At 36.8% G+C, this 21,513-nt stretch overlaps 1 protein-coding gene across 4 annotated transcripts in view; it reads right to left on the reverse strand.

Moving 5' to 3' along the window:
• PIK3C2G (phosphatidylinositol-4-phosphate 3-kinase catalytic subunit type 2 gamma) overlaps window positions 1-21,513 on the reverse strand; it is a 469,433-nt gene that overhangs the window by 268,075 nt on the left and 179,845 nt on the right. For all 4 annotated transcript variants that reach the window (XM_027767815.1, XM_006167334.3, XM_027767814.1 and 1 more), the window contains 2 exons: window positions 14,739-14,853; window positions 5,795-5,925 (listed from right to left, as the gene is read on the reverse strand). In XM_027767815.1, the coding sequence (XP_027623616.1) occupies window positions 5,795-5,925; window positions 14,739-14,853 (246 nt within the window). The remainder of the gene's footprint in view (window positions 1-5,794; window positions 5,926-14,738; window positions 14,854-21,513) is intronic.

A 21,513-nucleotide genomic window follows, 5' to 3' on the forward strand; every position in this document is an offset into this window, starting at 1 on the left:
CTCTCATGGGGCAATGACAGCATTTGAACACTGTCTTCTCCAAACTGACACTCTGCTACAGTTTAAAGCAGTTTAACTCCCAGGAAAGGTAATGAAAAATATTAAAAGATTTTAAAGGTCAACGTTTCTCTAAAACTTTGTTTTAAGTCAGCTTCATCTGTATAGTAAAAAAGATTAGAATAAGATGATTTTAAAGGCCTGTTAAGATTTTTTTCCCTATGTTCTAACTTTCCTTACCAGGAGGCCCTAGGGGTGATGGGTGGAATCTTCAATTAAATTACTAAAACAAATTTTGTTCTGATTAAATTCCTTTTTTTTTTCCAATACTGAATAATGTTTCCTTTTCTTTCTTTTTTTTTCTTTTTTGAGAGGTTTTCGCTATAGGGCGCATGCGCTCGCCAGACAGACAGAGAGAGAGACATAGAGACAGAAAGCGAGAAATCACCCCCCAGGAGGGATGGTCACGCCGCAATCCCTTCTCCTCCATTCTCCTCTCGGGATCTTGGGCACGCACGCACACGCGCCTGGCGTGAGATTTAAGCCACCGGGTCCGAGACGCGAACCGCGGTCGACTACGTGGGAGTCCAGCGACATAGCCATTACGCCAACTGCTGGTTCCCATGTTTCCTTTTCTTTTAAGTCCTTTTATTGAAGCATACTTCACATAAAAGAAAATGTACAGATACAGCTCAATAAAGTTTGACCCATTTGTATACTAGTTGACAACCATAATCCCTCAAGGTTATAAAACAATTTTTTCATGACACGAGAGATAAGCACAGGAATCATTTCTTTCACTCTTGATTAAGATGATTTCTTTTAGGCCCAGCCATGGTGGCTCAGTGACAACACAATATTCTGTGATGCTGGAAGCCATATGGAAGATTGTGGCTTGGTTCTCAGGTTGACCTGCACCTATGCCTGGGATCCTGTCTGTGGACAGGCAGTGTGTGTGAGGGTGACCGTAGTATGAGACCCTGTTGAGGGTATTCATCTTCCCCTCTCTCTGCCTTTCTTTTTCTCTTTAGCTCTTTGTGTTTTTCTCTTATGAAAGAATAAGATAAACTTTAAAAAATTACCTCTTTTAGAACTTCAAATAAATGAAATCATAAACACTCTTTATGGTGTCTCTTTCTCAGTATAATGTTTTCAAAATTATCCACATTTTTATTGTCAATAGTTCATTCCTTTTCATTAAGAAAAATTGTTCCATTGTATGAATACATCATAGTTTGCTTATCCATTCTCCTACTTAAATGACATCTAGGTTGTTTCCATGTTGGGTTATTTTTAATAAAGGTGCTGATAATATTTGTGATCAAATTTTTATATGGACATATTTTTCATTTCTCTCAGGAAAAACCTAGGAGGGGAATGAATATATTGTTTGCCTGATATTTGTTTGGCTTTTGAAGAAACTATGTTTTCTACTAGAAGTTTTATAATTTGAAGTGTTATATTTAAGTCTCCAGTCCATTTTGAATTGATTCTTGTTACTGGTGAGAGATAAGGATCCAGTTTCACTTTTCTCCAGGTGGATATATAGTTCTTCCAGCACCATTTGCTGAAAAGACTTCCTTTTTTCCACTGCATTGTCTTGTACCCTTCGTTGAAGATCAGTTCGCTGTATGATCTGGGGTTTATTTCTGGATTGTCTCTTCTCTTCCCTTGGTGTATGTGTCTATTTTTGTGCCAGTACCATCCTGTTTGGATTATCACTGCTCTGTAATATGTTTTAAAGTCAGGTAGTGAGATATCTCCTATTTTAGCCTTTTGGCACAGTATTGCTTTGTGATACTGTGTCTTTTATGATTCCAGACAAATTTTATAACTGTGTTTTCTATTTCTGTGAAGGAGGTCATAAAACATTAGGGTTGCATAGAATATGTAAATTAATTTAGATAGAGCTTGACATTTTGACTATATTGATTTTTCTAATCCTTAGATAGAAAGGATAGAATATCCTTCCTGTTTTGGTATCATATTACATTTCATTATACAATTTTTTTGTAGTCTTCCTTATAGAGGTATTTCATTTCTTTGGTTAGGTTTATTCTTACGTATCTTATTTGTTTTGTGACTATTGTGAATGGGATTGCTTTCTTCAATTCTGTCTCAGTTTGTTCATTGTTGGCATATAAAAATGCTATAGATATTTGTATATTGACTTTGTATCCTGCTACTTGACTAAATTCATTTATCACTTCTAGGAACGTTTTTAGTGGATTCTTTTGGATTTTCTATGTATATAATCACATTATCTGCAAACAGAGACCGTTTAACTTCTTTGCTCCCTTGTCTGACTGTATTTACTAGGACTTTCAGCACGATTCTGAAAAGGAGTGGAGAAAGTGGGCAGCCTTGTCTTATCCCAGTTTTCCGTGGGAAGGCTTTCAGTTATTTCTCATTTGATATGATCTCCATCATGGGTCTGTTGTATGTGGCTTTTATTGTGTTGAGAAATGTCCCCCTTCCCTATTTCACTGAGAGTCTTGATCATGAAGGGATGTTGTATTTTAATTTTTACAAAAATTATGGACACATTTTATTAAATTTAATTTAGTCTGAATTCCTGACTCTGATTACATTTGATCTGTTTGAAAGAAGGAATAACTACTAAATAAATGATAAAATGTGGTATTCGGAGACTGAAGTCAATTTGATTCTAACACAAGTTTTACCACATTGACGGCTGTTTTCCCTCTGTTCTCACAGTCCAGAGTAATACTGTACTGTACTGAACATTAATAATTGTATCTGAGTGGGTAAAATAGAAGAAAATGTTGCTTCTTTTATAAATGTTATTAGCTTAAAACTAATGTCTAAAACAAATAGAAGTCACTGAGGATGATTTAAAAACACAAATCTCCAAAACTGTAATATTTAAAGGCATTTACTGTAACTTAATTTTTTTTTTTTTTTTGGAGAGGTTTTCGCTATAGGGCGCGTGTGCTCGCCAGACAGACAGAGAGAGACATAGAGACAGAAAGCGAGAAATCACCCCCCAGGGGGGATGGTCACGCCGCAATCCCTTCTCCTCCATTCTCCTCTCGGGATCCTGGGCACGCACGCACACGCGCCCGGCGTGAGATTTAAGCCAGCGGGTCCGAGACGCAAACCGCGGTCGACTATGTGGGAGTCCAGCGACATAGTCATTACGCTAACTGCTGGTTCCCTGTAACTTAATTTCTTTTAGAAAGAGATTTTTGGCTTTAGGGCATGTGTGCTCACTGGAGAGACAGAGAGAGACAGAGAGACAGAAAGCGAGAAATTTCCCCCACCCTCAAGAAAGATGGCCATGCCACACTCCCTTCTCCTCAATTCTCCTCTCCAGATTTTGGGGACACTCGCACATGTGCCTGATATGAACTTTTTAAGCCACTGGGTCTAGGACTCAAGCCATGGTTGACTATGTGGGAGTCTAGCAATGTAATCATTACTCCATCTGCTGGTCCTAGTTAGCTTTGACCTTTATAAAGTACATTTAAAATTTCAAAGCATTGCATGTTTTTTATAGTTTAAAAAATTCTCTTATGTATATACTAGTCTCTTATATGTAAGATTTTATATTTTTGAATAAGAAGTATAAAAAAGATGCTTCACCTACCTCAGATGATAGTAGTTTAGTCTGACAACAGATTGTTAATATATAGAGGGGACCAGCAGTTGGCATAATGGCTATGTCGCTGGACTCCCATGTAGTTAACCACGATTCGAGTACCGGACCTGGTGGCTTAAACTCATGCTGGGCACGTGTGTGTGCATACGTGCCCAAGATCCTGAGAGGAGAATGGAGGAGAAGGGATTGCAGTGTGGCCATCCCCCCTGGGGGGGAGGTTTTCATGATGGCTGTGACTCACTTTCAGTCCTTAAGGTAACTTTTTATACCAAATACTATGCAAAAACACCTTAATCCTTATCCTTATAACACTTTAATTTTACACATACTATTTATCAGGCATAGTGTAGAGTGTTGGGATTATAGTGATAAAATAGGTAAGTTCCTTGAACTCCCAGTTTTCACAAATTAATTAGGGGGACCAGGGAAAAACACATAAATGAATGGGATAATAATAGCTTGTGTTATAATGCCATTACTTCCCTTGCAATTCTTCCTGAGATTTTGGTTTCTTCATTAAATGTAATATGATAGGAAAAAAAGAGAGAGACTAATAGACAGAGTGGTTAAAAAAATAACTCTGACAAGATGGTATTTATTTAGGTGAAAACCTAGGGGATGAGATGATTTATTCATGTAAAAAAAAAGTAGCGAAGAGTATTTCAGACAGAGGAGATCCCAAATAAAAAGGTCTTGAGATGGAAAGAGACTAGTACTTTTGAAATATATGAAGGAGATTGACTACACTGGCTTTAAATGAATGAGCAAAAAAAGCAAATGAGCTGAAATTAGAGAGTAGCGTGGTAACAAGATTACTCAGAACAAAACTCTTGATCACACTCCATGCCACAGTTTGGGATGGCCTAAACTGATTCCTCCAGCAGAAAACGACTCTAACACCTGCCCAGGTGATCAACTAAAAACCTTGTATTGGCCATTGACTTGACCTTGATTCCTTGAGGTCTCTCATTTGACTTATCCCCCTATTTCCAAATAACCATCAAGTCACATCTTGCCAGTTTCTGGACTGTATCTTTCAGATCTAGTCACTTCTACCAATGTCCACTTCTGTCACCTTAATTCTACATGTCATGAACCCTTGCCTAAAACAGTATATTAACCTCCTTGCTGTACTGTTACTTTTTACTCTTACTTTATCTCCAATTCATTCTTTTTTTTTTTTTTTGGAGAGGTTTTTGCTATAGGGCGTGTGCACTCCTCAGGACAGAGAGAGACAGAGAGACAGAAAGAGAGAAATCACCCCCCCAAGGGGGGTTAATCATGTCACAATCCCTTCTCCTCCATTCTCTTCTCAGGATTTTGGGCACACACGCACACGCGCCTGGCATGAGTTTAAGTCACCGGGTCCAGGACTCAAATCGCAGTGGACTACATGGGAGTCCAGCAACATAGCCATTACGCCAACTGCTGGTACCTCTCCAATTCATTCTTGAACAGAGGCTCAAAGGGATCTCTCAAAATGATTCTTCAGATCACTTGAGTCCTCTATTAAAAACCTTTAAGTGAAAACAAAGTACTTTATCATGCTTTACTTCATCACTGAAGAGCCATTTTCTTAATTTTCCACCTTTGGCAGGTTATTAATGAGTATAATAAGCTGTGACTTACATTTTGCCAAGAACCAAACACAGATGCCACTACGTCCTTTACAATTCTTTTTGAGATTTTGGTTTATTCAGAGAATTGCTGTTTGACAAAATCTAAGTTCTCCTGACTCACTGATTTAGTGCTATTGAAACATGACTTATTTCTGTTCTTTGTAAAATCTCCCATGATAATTAGCTTTCACTTTCTCCTGTTTACTAAAACAACATCTTACGTACTGAAGGATGGTTGAGCCATGGGTTATCACTGTTACGTGCTGCTATACAGCTAGCCACTCTGCTTCATTGTTGTGAACCAAATGGTTTCCAATCTTTTTACTTTAACTTAGTCTGCAATTAAGATTGCTAAATACCACAGGGGAAAAAACCCTAACAGCATACATAATTACTTACTGGCTTCATTAACTAATCATATAATAGACAGGACTTCAGGAAATGAAGAGTTATGAGGGAAAGAAGTTTCATTCTTTGAAGATCTCAGTGTTTTTAGTGTAACTGATGATATCGTGAACAGCAGGCAAAATTCATTCACAAGACTGGGGTCACTCACAGCAGGGGAGACTGTTTCTGTGCAAGTCTGGCAATATGCTTTAAACACTCTTTTGGTGGTTCTTCAAGATTAATTCTGTTCTCTTCGGAATCAAGTTTCATAAACTCCCATCCAGTAGCTGGAAAATCAATCTGAAATAAAGAAATGATTTGCCATTTATTGAAAGTGCTGCAAAATGCGTTATTAATTTAATCATCTGTATTTAGACTTGTAGAAACCAAGGTAAAAACTGTTTTTTCTGTGATATTTATTATTTTAAATAATTTTAAAAAGAAGAACTGGGACTTGGTCTTTAAATATATGTAGTATTTGACCAATTGCCTATAAAATTTGTATAAATTAGTGATCTTTAATGGCATCTGATAGAAAAATAAGAGACATACAAACTATATGTAAGTCATTCCTAAAGATTTTATATTTCAGTGTTTAATGTCTTTCTCTTATAAAATGATAATATCTGAAAATGGTAATTATGTATACTTTTCTTTTTCTAGCTTGGAAAAATAAAAAAAAAAAAGATTTAAAAAAAAAAAAAAGAACCAGCTTTCACTTTCATTTATTTTCTGTATAGTTCATTTATTTTCTATTTCATTTATTTCTGATGGTATCTTTTAAAATGATGATATCTGAAATTGGTAATTATTTATACTTTTCTTTTTCTAGCTTGGAAAAATTAAAAAAAAAAATTACTCCATGTTGCTCTCTGTTTCATTAAATCCACAAATCTGAGAACCATTTTGTAGACAAGAGAGTGAACACAGCTCTGGTAATGTGAGAATATAATCAAATAGAGTATTTTTGCTGTGGCTCCGTAGTTCAGATTTATAGACAGGGCAAGAATCCAGACCTCCTTTTTTCCTGGTTCAATGTGTTTTGCATTAAACCATTTTTCAGTGATAATTTGATTCTAGTAAATAAACTAATACTGAACAAAAAAGACAGTTCCAAACTATGTGAATGAGCTGGATATTTTAGTGTTCCATATATTTAGCTTAAGTGGATCATACGTGTTTTTTTCACTTTATTATTAGAAAAGCCATAGAACTTATTTTTCTTTGCTGAACTACTGAACCATGTTACACTGGAATCTCAGAGAAAATTGAGGGACCATTATATACTAGACTGTGTGAATTACAGTTTGCAATGCAGTTGAATCTATTTGTTTGACAAAATTTTAGTGATTTCATTCTATAACATCTAAAATCTGTCACAATTCTCATTTTTGATATAATCTTTGTTATCATTTATGAATTATTACATCAAGGTGATAGAAGAAAGAAGTAATGGATAAGATAAGCCAAAGCAATATGACAATAAATTTTGCCTCTTGACAAAGATCAATCTTGAAAGATGAACTTTGGTGCCTTAGAAGGAAGTGCAATCAGTACAAGCAGGTTACAAGTTTCCATTTATGTCTCCAAATATTTTTAGACCCATGGGAAAAAATCAGGAATAGTATTTAAGAGGTAATACATTTTTATATTATTCTTAATAGTGGATGAGAGGGACCAGCAGGAGGTGTGGTGGTTAAGGTGCCAGACTCCCACATTGCCCACCATGGTTCAAGTCCTGGACCCAGTGACTTGCTTTCTCATTTTCCCTCTGTCTGTCACTTTCTTTCTCTCTGGTCAAATTAAAGAATAATAATGATAATAAAAAATAAATAAAATGAGTAATTCCTAGAAAAAAAAAAGAGTAGGTGAGAACACTAAAGACTGTGTGTATGAATACAAAGTATTCTTGTACACAAATCTATATGAAGTTCTTTGATATATTTCATTTGGAAAATCATTTTATTCTGATATACACATTAATTCCTATATCAAATCTTGTTTATTTCATGGATTATAAAGCAAAATAGTTACTTATTCTTAAGGCACTGATAGAAAATTATTGGAATTTCTTCCAGTTATCTTTTGTTCTAAGGTTTTATAAAAGAGAAGTTCCCCAAGAGACTCATTGACAATAATAAGCAGCTAGCACCCCAAAGTGTGCTTTAAAGCAGAAATGGCAATCACACAACTCTGCTCCTTCTCCTTCCGTGACTGTGGTGACAGCCTCAAATTTCTTGTAATGAAATGCTCCAGGAGATCTATCAAATGTCTATATTGTGTATGTCATGACATTCAACTGCCACACTCCTTCCTGCCTTAAGCCTTGAATTCATCTCCTCAATTCAAACTTCTGATTTCAAGGAAAAAAATATTTGTGAATCTTTACTCTGGGATAAAGGAAAATAAACCATTCGGTCATCCTAACTCATATCTCTGTACACAGTTAGATACTGACTTCTTGTGTTCCACTTATCCATCTTCATTTCTCATCCTTGTCCACTTGCACTTGGTCATCATGGTTCCTATTGTGGCACTGTGGCTTGAAAGTGCTGGGGGAGGGGTTATAAGTGTCTATAACGTCCATTCCCCACAGTCATGACCACAAGGTGCCTCTAGGTCTAATTTGGGCCTCCATGCTTCTGTTAGCTTGTTCAAAGAACTTCCACCTAGGACTGATCGTTGGTTAAGATGCTGAACTCCCACAGGGTCCACCATAATTCAGATCCTGGACCTGGAAGCTTGCTTTTTCACTTTCCTATTCTCTCTCTGGGTTAATTAATAATAAATAAATAAATAAAAATTTTAAAAAAAACCTTTCACCTAACTTACATATGTAGTCTGGATATTGTAAGGCCCATATATGTTAGATCATAAGTTCTTTGGCATTTGAAGGGAAGGAAGAATACTTACTGTGTACCACCTGTTGTGATTCTCAAGGAAGAAGTTGTAAAAGGAATGTAAAGCCACTTGGTGGTTTGGGAGTGAAGAATAAAAATGGATGTTTGTTTGGGACTCAAAATTCGTTGTGTTCTAAGATCCTGGTAAAAATGATAGAAGTGTTGCCTCTCCCTAACGCTACTGAGAACAGAGATTAAGCATGTGATAAAACGCTATGCAAAGTAAAATACTTTGAGTGGTGAGTAGGTAAGACCTGTGCTTTAAGGAGAATGTCTACTTGGATAAAAGAATGATCTGGCACACAGGTTCGGATAAATGAACCAAAGTCCTCAGTTTAGACAAATTTGTGGGTTGTGTTATTGTACTCACCAGAAATATAAATACATAACTATAATTTAACAAATATCATATTTCATGTACAAATATTTTATTTCAGATAGTGGAAATAAAATAGTCAAGGCTTTTGAAGATCTCCTAGACAGTGGAAAGAAATACGAAGGTATTACATATGTTATAAAAACGTTATTTAGTAAGGGAAGGAGAGGGGAATGAGGCAAAGAGAAGTGTGAGAAAAACACATGACAACAGTAACACAGAGACAGGGCAGCTAACTTGGCTTGGGGTGGGAAGAGAAGGAGATAAGGGAAAGTTTCCTAAAGGAAGGTCCATGGATCATAAAAGGTGAATATCGATTATACCCAGTAAAGAAGGGGTGGACAGTGGAAGATACAGGGAAGGGGAAGACACATCGTAGGCGTGGAATAGTATTTACAAATGCACATAAGGTAAATGCAGGCAGGGGTTGCCAGGAAACTCTTATTTAAAAACAAACAAACAAACAAACAAACAAACAAAACCAAGCTATTCTTGCTATAGGATGTGTCTTGCTATAGGGTGTATGCGCGTGCCAGAGAGATAGAGAGAGACAGAAAGAAAAAAAAAATCACCCACGAGGAGGGTTGGCCATGCCATAATCCCTCTCCTTTTGGGATTTTGGGCACACACACACACACACACACACACACACACACACACATTCCCAGTGTGAGTTTTTTAAGCTACTGGTCCAGGAACTCAAACGGCAGTTGACTACATGGGAGTCCAGAGACATAACCACTCCACCATCTGCTGGTCCCTGAGAAAACACTTTTAAAGTATCTGGAACTTTGAGTGTCAAATACAGACTGAAAAATTAAGCCATGGGACAGGGATCATACTGCAGAGCTTGGTCCAATTTGCCAGGTAATGAAGAGTATAAGCAAGGAAATGGCAGTTTCAGATAAAAGTTTCAGAAGAATCACACTTGTGACTAAGTAGATTTTGGATTAAAGAAAGACAAAACTAAAGCCAAGCAAAATTCTTGCAATATAGGAGGGAGTTGTTGATGTAGGGCATGAGGTACAGGATTGAGAAGATAGAGGAGGAAATATGGAGATAAACTGGTAGCTATAGTGTAAAATGTGGGTAGACAGAACGTGGGGGGAGATAAGGAAGGGATAGGTATATGTGGGATATCAACAGAGCTAAAGAATGCAGGGGCCTCAAGTATTGGGTCGTCAGGAAAGTCATGATGCATTTTTGCATAGAAAAACATGGAAAAATACGTCATGACTTTTCTGACGACCTAATAATTCATTTAAATAAAATGTCAAATATAGGGACATCGATAAAATACATGCTGTATAATTCTATTTAAATGAAATGACCAGAATAGAGAAATCTATTTAGTGTAACTGTGAAAACTCTAAAAGTGATTGACTTAACACAGTTTAAGTGGGATACAAATGTATGGTATGTGAATTATATTGTAATACAGCTGTTTTTCCAAATAGAAAAAAGGAAGAAGAGCACCTACAGAGAGAATATCTGCACTGAGAAGAGCAGATGGCAGTGAACTGAACCCTTGGAAGCCATCCACAGTAAGTGCTAGAAGGGGAGCAGGGGAGCGAGGCAGAGAGAAGTGTGAGAAAAACACATGACAACAGTAACACCAAAGCCAGAGGAAAAAGTCAGTAAGCGGGGAGGATACACTGCCAAAAAGGGCAGAGAGGATCAATAGGAGGATGACTGAAAACCACCACTGGATTTGGTAGGAATTAATAGGTTTCTGACAACAATTAAATGAGGTGAAGACAAGCCGGAGTACTGTGAATCTAGGCATGGATGCAGAGATGAAGACCTAGAGGAATATAGACTAGAACATCATTAATTCATATGAAACAACTCCGTTCTTCATTTGTAAATATGTGATGGAGACTTCTACTAGGCCGTTTTCTGATAGAGGCAGGAGGTTGAGGGAAGCCCAGGCTGATGGAGTCAAGCAATAAGCTGCTTATCTGTCTCCATTTCTAAACTTGGGCTCAGTTCACTCTATCTACTGCCATGGTCAGCACACCAAGTACAAGAGCCCCCAGATCATTGTCTTGAGGTAATCATGTCCTTTGAATGGGCTCAATCTTTGTCAGACTGGGGTGGCTATGAGTAGTGTCTAATGAAGAGACAAAAGAAAGTACGGATCTGATAGAAATCAAGCTGACATTCATTATACTGAGTGAATAGAAGGTTAGGTGACTTGTTCAAGACCATGATGTTTTCTGCTAAAGAGTGAAGACTGAAATCCAAATTTCTTAACACTCTCAGCCTGATACATTTCCAGAGACCCATGCTGACTCTTCAAGAACAATGGTTGCGGGGAACCAGCAGTTAGCGTAATGGCTATGTCGCTGGACTACCACGTAGTTGACCGCGGTTCGCATCCCGCACTCGGTGGCTTAAAATTCATGCGGGGCGCGTGTGAGTGCGTGCCCAAGATCCCGAGGGGAGAATGGAGGAGAAGGGATTGCGGCGTGACCATTCCCCCTGGGGGGTAATTTCTCGCTTTCTGTCTCTATGTCTCTGTCTGTCTGGCGAGCGCACTCGCCCTGTAGCGAAAATCTCTCCAAAACAAAAAAAAAAGAACAATGGTTGCGGAACTTGGTTCTAATTTCCTTGCCATTTCATAATCATTAGGTTGAAAAGCTTGGCTCCAAATTCAGTTATGTAATTAGACTGATATTGGTTATTAAAATTTTTTCTTTTACTCCCTTAATAACCTTTATTTTATTGTACATATTTTATCATCAATTAAAAACATGCTAAAAAGTGTCCTGAACCATTAGAAATTATTTTGTAAAAGTTGGATGATTTAATTTTTGCATACTGTGGAAAGATTTACATGCCCCAGATCCCCCCCCCCTTTGTTTTATAAGGTGAGTTCTGTTACTAATCCAGATTCCCACTTGAAAACTTGTGCTTCTGTTGAGCACTTAAAACCTTCCTTTAGATTCCGTTTCTCAGTTGTCTCAAATCAAGTGCACACATGCATGCCCAGTATCTTTACGTCCCAGAACTGAATCCAGTTGTGTGAATGCTACACCACTGCAGGGCTCCCCTTCATAGAGCTGGACCCTTTCCTGTGTGGTTTTTTTTTTTTTTTTCCATTCCTAAAAGCTACCACTTAATTGTATTTCTCTTATTTTGGGCCCTATGTTCTTTAACTTAGATCATTAAGATGTTTTCTAACAAATGTGTTCATTTTCTTGGATATATCCTATCATCACGTTTTCAATGACATTTTCTACGACATTGCTAGATCTACTTTTTACAACTCACAGTTCAGATAATCATGTCCAAACCTGGAATACAATCTACCACCATAATAATTTTCTAAACTTGGCCACCATTCCTCATTTAATTACTTTTCTTTTCTTTTTTTTTTTCTTTTTAGAGATATTTTTACTATAGGGTGCATGTGTTCAATGGAGAGACAGAGAGACAGAGAGTGAGAAATCACTCCCTGTGAAGGATGGCCACTGTAATCTTTTCTCCTCCCTTCTCCTCTTGGGATTTTGGGCATGCACGCATATGCACCAAGCATGAGTCCAGGACTCCAGCTGCAATTGATTATGTGGGAGTCCAGCAACCTAACCATTATGCCAACTGCTGGTCCACCTCATATAGTTTCTTTATCAATCTTAACTAACTGGTATATTTGAAATAGTCTCTCCCTTTCTGAAACTGTGTTTGCACTGTGTATTCTTTTATGACTGGATAGTCCTCCTGACTTAAGCTAGTTAATGAGAATTTACTCATTCTACAAAGGATATTCAAATTCCATGTCCTCTGGAGGTCAATCTCTAGAGGTACTACATTTCTTTGCTTTCTCTCAGAAATATTCATTGCTATTTTCAGTAAGTTAATGACCCCACAATGTCTACAGTATTTGTCATACTGCATCAGAGTAAGTTGTGCAAGTCTCTCTCTCCAGCTGGATTTTGTATTTCTTAATTCCTAGGCTTGGTATTACAAATTCACTGTTTTTTGAAAGGATTTTCCATAACATTTGCTGTGTAACAGTTATATATAAAATATGTATTCAATGTGAATGAACTGAACCTCTATTTTTTTGCTATTTATTTATTTATTTATTTATTTATTTATTTTTAAGAGTTTTGCCATGGGGCATGTGCCCTTGTGGGAGATAGAAGACAGAGAGAGAGAAAGAGAGAGAAAAATCACCCCCCAAGGGGATGGCCACACCACAATCCATTCTCCTCCATTCTCCTCTCAGGATTTTGGGCACACATACACATACGTTCTGAATGATTCTCAAGCCACTTGGACTAGGACTCGAACCATAGTCAGCCCTGTGGGAATCCAGTGCTTTAACTACTGTGCCACTTGCTGGCCTCACATTTTGCTATTCTTGGTGCAATTCAGTATGTTTATCAGGTTTATAGTGAGTCTCTCTTGTGATGGAAATGCTTCTCTTTTTATCCTGTTACAATAGGACATCTGCTAATCGGTAAGCCATTATATGTGGAGTGCTCATGGTGTGCCAAAATTGAAGCTAAATTACATATCATCATGTCTACAAATTAGAGGTGGATCTTTACGTGCTGTCTGGTATAGATTTCCTTTACCAGAATGTTAAGTCATGTATTTATTATGTTAATTTTCCTTTCCTCTTCAACATCTTTCTGTACATCTTTCTAAGCTCTATTTCCCAAACCCCTCACCCAAACCTGGAAACTTAAGAGCTTGGAGACAATTTAGCTTCTTCTAAAGCAGTGATCCTCAGCTGAGGAAAGTCTTGTCCCTAGAGAGCATTTAAAAATATCTGGAAATACACACACACACACACACACACACACACACACACATACAAATGGAATGTTATTTGGCCATTGATCCTCCTAATTAGCTGAGGTTGCAGGTACATGCAAACATGTACAGTTTTAGGGTGAGCTGTAAATTGATTTTGTGTCTCCCATGTTGTCTCAGCTTGTTAAGTCTCAGCATCTATCAGCATGTGCTATCAAGGCAGGGCCACATTTTAATTCTCCAAATTGAGGAGCTGCTACTGGCATCTAGTGGGTAGAAGCCAGCGATGCGGCCAAACAGCCTACAATGCACAGGCCACTCCTACAACAAAGAATTATCTGGTTCAAGGTGTGCGGAGTCCCGAGGTTGAGTTCTGTTCGAAAGGTTGCTGCTGAGATAGTACTTCCAAGTTTTTCCTATAAAGTTAGAAAGTCCACATTCCCTGGATTTCCATGTAGGAGAGTGTCCAGGATTCCCATATCTAACCAGTATGATTGATTACAATCATGAACAAGTGAGGAGCTATCAGAAGTAAGGACCAAAGTCTAGCATTATTGAACACTTCTCATTCATGATCATAAATCTCAGAGAGTTGAGAGACTTTAAGAAAATAAAAAGTATAAAAAATAGATTTTGCTCACTATTTCTCTCATTTCTCAGTTAATTGCTAGTCATTTAGGAAATGTATACTAAAAGACACTTTTAAAGAAACATGACATAATGCAGAGGCAGGTGTGAGTGAAGTACCAAGTTAATAATATATACCAGTGACTGTTTTTAGACAATGAAAAGAAAAATGAATGTAAATAATGGGTATACTAAAGACAATACACCATTGCTCCTTCATGATCTTGTTTGAAACTGCTATTATATAAGCTAAAGGGAAAGTGCTTTGAGAATACTGAATGAAAAATAAAGGCAGTAGAGGTTACACAAATCCCAGCAGGCTGGAGGAAGAGAAGACTATTAAAATGTGTGATCCTGGAAGAAATTGTTTCTGTAATTGACAACAAGCCACTTATCGACCAATACTTGCCCTGTGTACTTTAATCTCAGAGCCTGGCACTTACCTGCAGGGTCACCGGGGACAGCTGACTTGAATCCCACACTCCTGGAGCTATCATTTCTATGGGAGGCTCACTCTGTAATGTCACACTGAATAGCATAGACCCGAAAATGGATTTTCTGCAAAACATAACACATATGGACACACAGGAGACACTTCATGAGGGAAGCTATTGTTATTTGTCAATGTGTTTTTTGGACTGTAAATAAAAACAGTTATTTTAGTGGCTTCATTCAGTAGCTAGAAAAGAAATAAGATATTTCACAAGCCCAGACACTGATTACACTGATTAATAGTTTATTTCTAATATATCACGTGCCTAGCTATTTTCATAGATGCCTACATTAATTTTCCATATGAGAAAATTGTTTACACAATTGCTTCTAATAGTTGGCATTTATTCTTTTTGTCTTTTTTTTCTTTGAGAGAGAGATTTTTTGTTACAGGGTGTGTACGCTTGCTAGAGAGAAAGAGACAGAGAGACAGAAAGCAATAAATTATCCTGGGGGGATGACCACATCACAATGCCTTCTCCTCTTGGGGTTTTGGGCACACATACGCACGTACCTGGCGTGAGTCTCAAGCCTCCAGGTCCAAGATTGGAACTGCAGTCGTCCATGTAGAAGCCCAGCAATGCAACCATTACAACATCTGCTGGACCCAGTAGCATTTATCTTTAATTGTTATCAATAATGATTACAAAATGGGACCAAGTATCTTACATTTATATTCTTGCATTTATGACTGCTTTGTCAATAGAGATGCTAACTCTTCAGAACATTGTTTTTTTTTTTTCCCTCAGTGAAGTGACTAAATTCCCTGGAGACCTTTAAAGATATGAGTTCTAAATTTATGGAAAGTAAAGATTTAAATTAGCATAGCATATAATTTGCAGAATCAAAATAGTCATTGGATTTTACAGAGGAAATGCTTCTTTAGGTATAAAGAGAAAGATTATTCATATGCATCATGTTTAAAAATCAGTTGTAATTTACCATAGTAAATGCGTATACATACAAGAAAGACTTTAAATGGAAGAATTCATGGATGGTTTTAAAATCTTCTGTAGCATCCGAATCCACAGACCCTCACATGAATTAAAAAAGAAGCTACAGTCAGCTGTGTATATGAACCAAAACATTGGTAATCTGTTCCAATGATCATCCAGAACAGTTTTTAAATTTTTACTGTTCTTTAGCTTATTTTAATAATTTCACAATGCATACATATATCAAAATGTCACACTGTACATTATAAATATATAATTATTTGTCAATTTTATTAGTCAACTTTAATAATGCTGAAAAATGCATACACATAAACATATAAAATTTTAAATTGAGTCTAAAGAAAGAAATACAGAAAGAGGATTATTTTAGCTCTAAAATTAGTGATTTTATCTGGAGACCCACATGTTTGATTTCAGCCTTGACCAACTCTAGCTCCAAGCTCTTGTTGTCTGTTATTTAATGTTGTTTTTTTTTTTAATTTTCTGTCAAGGATAATTCATTGTATTCTTTTCACTTTATTTTAAAAACTTTAATATGTATTTTTAGATATTCAATTGCTATTTATCATCACAACATGCAAAAGGAATTTTTGCAGCCTCAATACACTGCATATTAGCTCAGTTAAAAATACAATCATACCAAAAAACCCTTTCATACATTATCATCAATAGATAATTTTCCATGTTTGTATCCCTTAAATGTTTTGCTTATTTTTCCTCTTAATTCCCTTCGTCTCACCCTCCTCTCTGTCCCACTCTCCTCCCACACTGTCTCTAGTATCCACAATTGTTCTTCATGCTTGCATTTATTACTGCTTCATCAATAAAGATGTTCCAGTCTTTCAGTTTCTGCCATTGAGTGCAGACATTCTGTATATATTGAGTGGGGACATACAACATCTCTCTTTCATAGTCTGTCTTGCTTCACTTAGCAATAAATCTCCCATATTCATCCACTTTCTATCAAATGCCAGGGTATCATTTTTTTTTTTTTTTTATGGCTGAGTAGTATGTATTTGTGCCACACTTTTTCAATCCATTCATCTGTTTGTGGACATTTTGGTTGGTTCCATGTCTTAGCAATTGTGAATAATTCTACAACATGAATATGCTAGTACTTTTCCAGTTGACTGTATTACATTCCTTTTGGTGACTGTATTATAATCCTTTGGGTATATAACAGAAGTGGAGTTGCCAGATCATATGGTAGTTCTATTTGTAGGTCTTTTGGGACCTCTATATTGTTCCTCACAGTGACTATACTAATTTACATTCTGACCAACAATGTTGGAGAGTTTCCTTTTCACCTGTGCCTGTACTTATCATTTATTGTAAGTTTTTTAATCTTCGCCATTCTGACTGAGATTAGGTGGAATCTCATTGTTTTTTTGTTTTGTTTTGTTTTGTTTTGAGAGGTTTTTGCTATAGGGCGTGTGTGCTCGCCAGACAGAGAGACAGAAAGCAAGAAATCACCCCCCAGGGGGGATGGCCATGCTGCAATCCCTTCTCCTCCATTCTCCTCTCAGGATCTTGGGCATGCATGCACATGTGCCTGGTGTGAGTTTTAAGCCACCGGGTCTGGGACTCAAACTGCAGTCGACTACATGGGAGTCCAGCAACATAGCCATTACGCTAACTGCTTGTCCCTCTCACTGTAGTTTTGATTTGCATCTCCCTTATTTTATTTTTTTTATTTTTTATTTATTTTTTTTATTTATTTATTTTTTTTTTGAGAGGTTTTTGCTATAGGGCGTGTGCGCTCGCCAGACAGAGAGAGAGAGACAGAAAGCGAGAAATCACCCCCCAGCGGGGATGGTCACGCCGCAATCCCTTCTCCTCCATTCTCCTCTCCGGATCTTGGGCACGCACACACACGCGCCCGGCGTGAGTTTTAAGCCACCGGGTCCGGGCCGGGAACCGCGGTCGACTACGTGGGAATCCAGTGACATAGCCATTATGCTAACTGCTGGTTCCCCATCTCCCTTATGATAAAGGATGTTGAGCAGTTTTACATATGCTTTTTGGCTGTTCATGTATCTTTCAAAGTTGTCTGTTCAGCTCATTTGCCCATCTTTTAATTGGATTGCTCTTTTTTTTTCTCAGCTGAGCTGCTTGAGTCCCCTGTATATTCTGGTTATCTGTCCTTTATCTGAGACATAGCTTGCAAATATATTCTCTCATTCTGAGGGTTACCAATTCATTCTAATTATTGTTTATTTTGTTGTGTAGAAACTTTTTAACTTGATGTAAATCCACTTGTCTATTTTTGGGATTACTGCCTGTGCTTTGGGTATCTTATTTAAGAATTCTTTGCCTACTCTGATGTCTCCAAAAGTTTCCTGTGTTATCTACCAGTAGTTTTATAATTTGAGGTCTTAGGTTTATATCTTTGATCCATTTTGAATTGATTTTTGATAATGGTGAGAGATATGTGTCCAGTTTCATGTTTCTGCAGGTGGATACCCAGTTTTTCCAGTATCACTTGCTAAAGAGATTTTCTTTTTCCCACTGGTTTGACTAGTGTCCTTTATCAAAAATCAGTTGGTTGTATGTATTGAAGTTTACTTCTGGGGTCTCTATTCTATTCCATTGGTCCACATGCCTATTTTTGTTCCAATACTATGCTGTTTTGGTTATCACAGCTTTGTAATATATTTTGCGGTCAGGGAGTGAGATGACTCCTACTCCACTCTTCTTGCACATAATTGCTTTGGTAATATGGGATCTTTTATGATTCCAGACAAATTCTGTAATTGCTTTTCCTAAATCTGGTGAAGAATATCTCTGATTGAGATGCATTAAATTTGTAGATTAATTTGGGTAGGATCGTCACTTTGATTTTATTAATTCTTCCAATCTAGGAACATAATGTTTTTCCACTTCATTTTTTAAAGAAAGATTTTTGCTTCAGGTCACGAGGTCAAACCAAATAGACAGACACAGAGTGACAAAAAGGAAGAAATCACCTACCAGGGAGGATGGCTACACCATAGTCCCTTCTTTTCCTCTCAGGATTTTGGGTATGCATGCATACACACTTGGCATGAGTTTTAAGCTGCCGGATCTGGGACTTGAACCATGGTTAAGTCTGTGGGAGCCCAGCAATATGACCATTATGTCATCTGCTGGTCCTCTTCCCACTTTTTTGTTTGATTTTCTATTTCTTTTTTAAGTTATTCATAGTTTTCCTTAAAGAGGTCTTTCACTTCTTTGGTTAGGTTGTTCCTAGTTATCTTTCACTTTATCAATTGCAAATGGGACTGTTTTCTTCAATTCTACCTCAGTTTGCTCTTTGTGTATAGAAATGTTAAAGATTTTTTTTTTAATGTTGATTTGGTATCCTGACACTTTACTGTATTCATTTATCACTTCAGGAGATTTTTAAAATTTTTTGTGTGTATTCTTTTGTATTTTCCAAGTAGATAATCATGCCATCTGGGAATAGAGATAATATGACTTCTTTCTCTATTTGAATGCCTTTTTAAAAATTCTCTTGTCTTACTGAATTAGCTAGGACTTCCAGTACTATATTGAAAAGGAGTGGAGAAAGTGAGCAGTCTTGTGTTGCTCCAGGTTTTAATGAAAAAGCTTTCGACTTTTCTCCATTCAGTATGATGTTAGTTATGGGTTTTTCATATTTGGTTTATAGAGTGTGAGAAATATCCCTTTTATGCCTGTTTTTGCTTCAGGCCATGTGGGCACACCAAATAGACAGACACAGATTGACAGAAAGGAAGAAATCACCTACCAGGGAGGATGGCCTACATCTGTTGATATGATCATATGGTTTTATCCTTTCTGTTAATATGGTATTTATGGTTTTTATGATTTTGCATATGGTGAACAATTCTTTAACCCCTAGAATAAAGCCTACCTGGTCATAATGTATAATCTGTTTGTATCATTGGATATGATTTGGTAGTATCTTGTATCTTGAATATACATGTTTGCATGTATATTCATCAGATATTGGTCTGCAGTTTTCTTTTTCGTTATATCCTTGTCTGTTTTGGGGATGAGGATGAGGCTCCATAAAATGAATTTGAGAGGGTTTCTTCCTTTTAGATTTTTAGAAATAGTTTGAGTAGAATGGGAGTTAGCTCTTCTTTAAAATTTTGTAGAATTCAAAAGTGAAACCATCAGGACCCAGACTTTTTTTGGTTGAGAGGTTATTTATTACTTATTCAATTTCATTGCTCATTCTTGTTTTATTCAGGCTTTCTATGTCTTCCTGATTCAGTCTTGGTAGATTTATTTGTCAAGAAATTTGTCCATCTCATCTAGGTTTTCTCATTTGTCGGTGTATAGTCACTCCTAGTATTCTCTAATAACCTTTGGTATTTCTTGTATATCTCTTGTAATATTGCCCGTTTGTTGTGAATTTGATTTATCTGGTTCCTTTCTCTCTTCTTCTTAATTAGCCTATATAATGGTGTATCAATTTTGTTTATCTTCTCAATGAACCAGCTTTTGTTTTTATTTTCTGTATAGTTTTTTCCCTTTATTTCATTTATTTCTGCTCAAATCTTTATTATTTCTTTTCTCCTGGTACTTGTTGTTGTTTTCCCACTTCCTCAAGGTGCGTTGTTAAGTTTTCTATTTGCCACCTTTCCATCTTTTTCTTATATGTTCTAATTGCTATAACTTCCCTCTTATGACTGCTTTCACTGTGTCCCATAGATTACAGAAACTCATGTACTCGTTATCATTGGTTTCAATTAATCTTTTCATTTCAGTCTTAATTTCTTCTGTGGTTGTGAAGTCATTTTGGAGTAGGTTATTTTGTCAATATGTTTGTGTATTTTTAGGGTTTTTCTGAAATTATTTTTAAGTTTGGTTTCATCATGGTCAGTGAAGAGGCTTTCTGAAGTTTCTATGCCTTTGAATTTATAAAGGCTTATTTTGTGCCCTATCATGTGGTCAAACTCTGAGTAGGTCTCATGCCAGGGTGAGCAAAATATATATTTTGTGATCGTTGGGTGGAAAGTTCTATAGACGTCTGTCAAATCCATTTCATTTATGGTACTGTTTAGTTCTTTTATCAATTTGCCTTTTGTTTTTGTCTAGATAATCTACACAAAGAAAATGGTGGGGTATTGTGATTCCTAATGATTAGTGTATTGTAGCCTATCTCTCCCTTTACATCTAGTAGTCTTTCTTTCATATATTTGGGTGTTCCAAGTTAAGTGCATAGATATTTGTGTTATATCTTCTTGGTGAATTAGTCCTTTTAGTACTATATGATGTCCTTTTTTATCTCTTACAGTTTTCACCTTAAAGCTTATTTTGTCTGATATCAGTGTCATGACTCCAGCCTCTTTTTGATTTCCATTTCCAAGGAATATCTTTTCCCAGCCCTTCACTTTTACTGTGTAGCTTTAACCATGAGACACACTTCTTGTAGGCAGAAAATAGAGTGTTTCTGTTTATTTATTCAGCCATTCTATATCTGTTAATGTTCAACATTATTATTGATATTTGCTGATCTGTTCCTGTCATTTTGTTGGCCATTTTCTTTTTTTCCCCTCTTATTTATGCCTGTCTCTCTTTAGTTTTTCTGATATGGTACTCCCTTCAGTACTCCTTGAAGAGCTGGTCTAGTGTTGTTGAAGTCTTTTGGTTTTTTGTTTGTCTGACGATTGTTTTATTTGTTCTTCCCATTTGAAGGATAATCTTGCCAGGTATGGTATTCTTGGACAAAGTTGTTTTTCTTTTAGTATTTTGAATGTGCCTTCCAATTCTTTTCTTGCCTGCATTATTTCAATTGAGA

This window comes from Tupaia chinensis, unplaced genomic scaffold (assembly GCF_000334495.1).
Source record: "Tupaia chinensis unplaced genomic scaffold, TupChi_1.0 Scaffold144702_1, whole genome shotgun sequence".
Classification (NCBI taxonomy): Eukaryota; Metazoa; Chordata; class Mammalia; order Scandentia; family Tupaiidae; genus Tupaia; species Tupaia belangeri.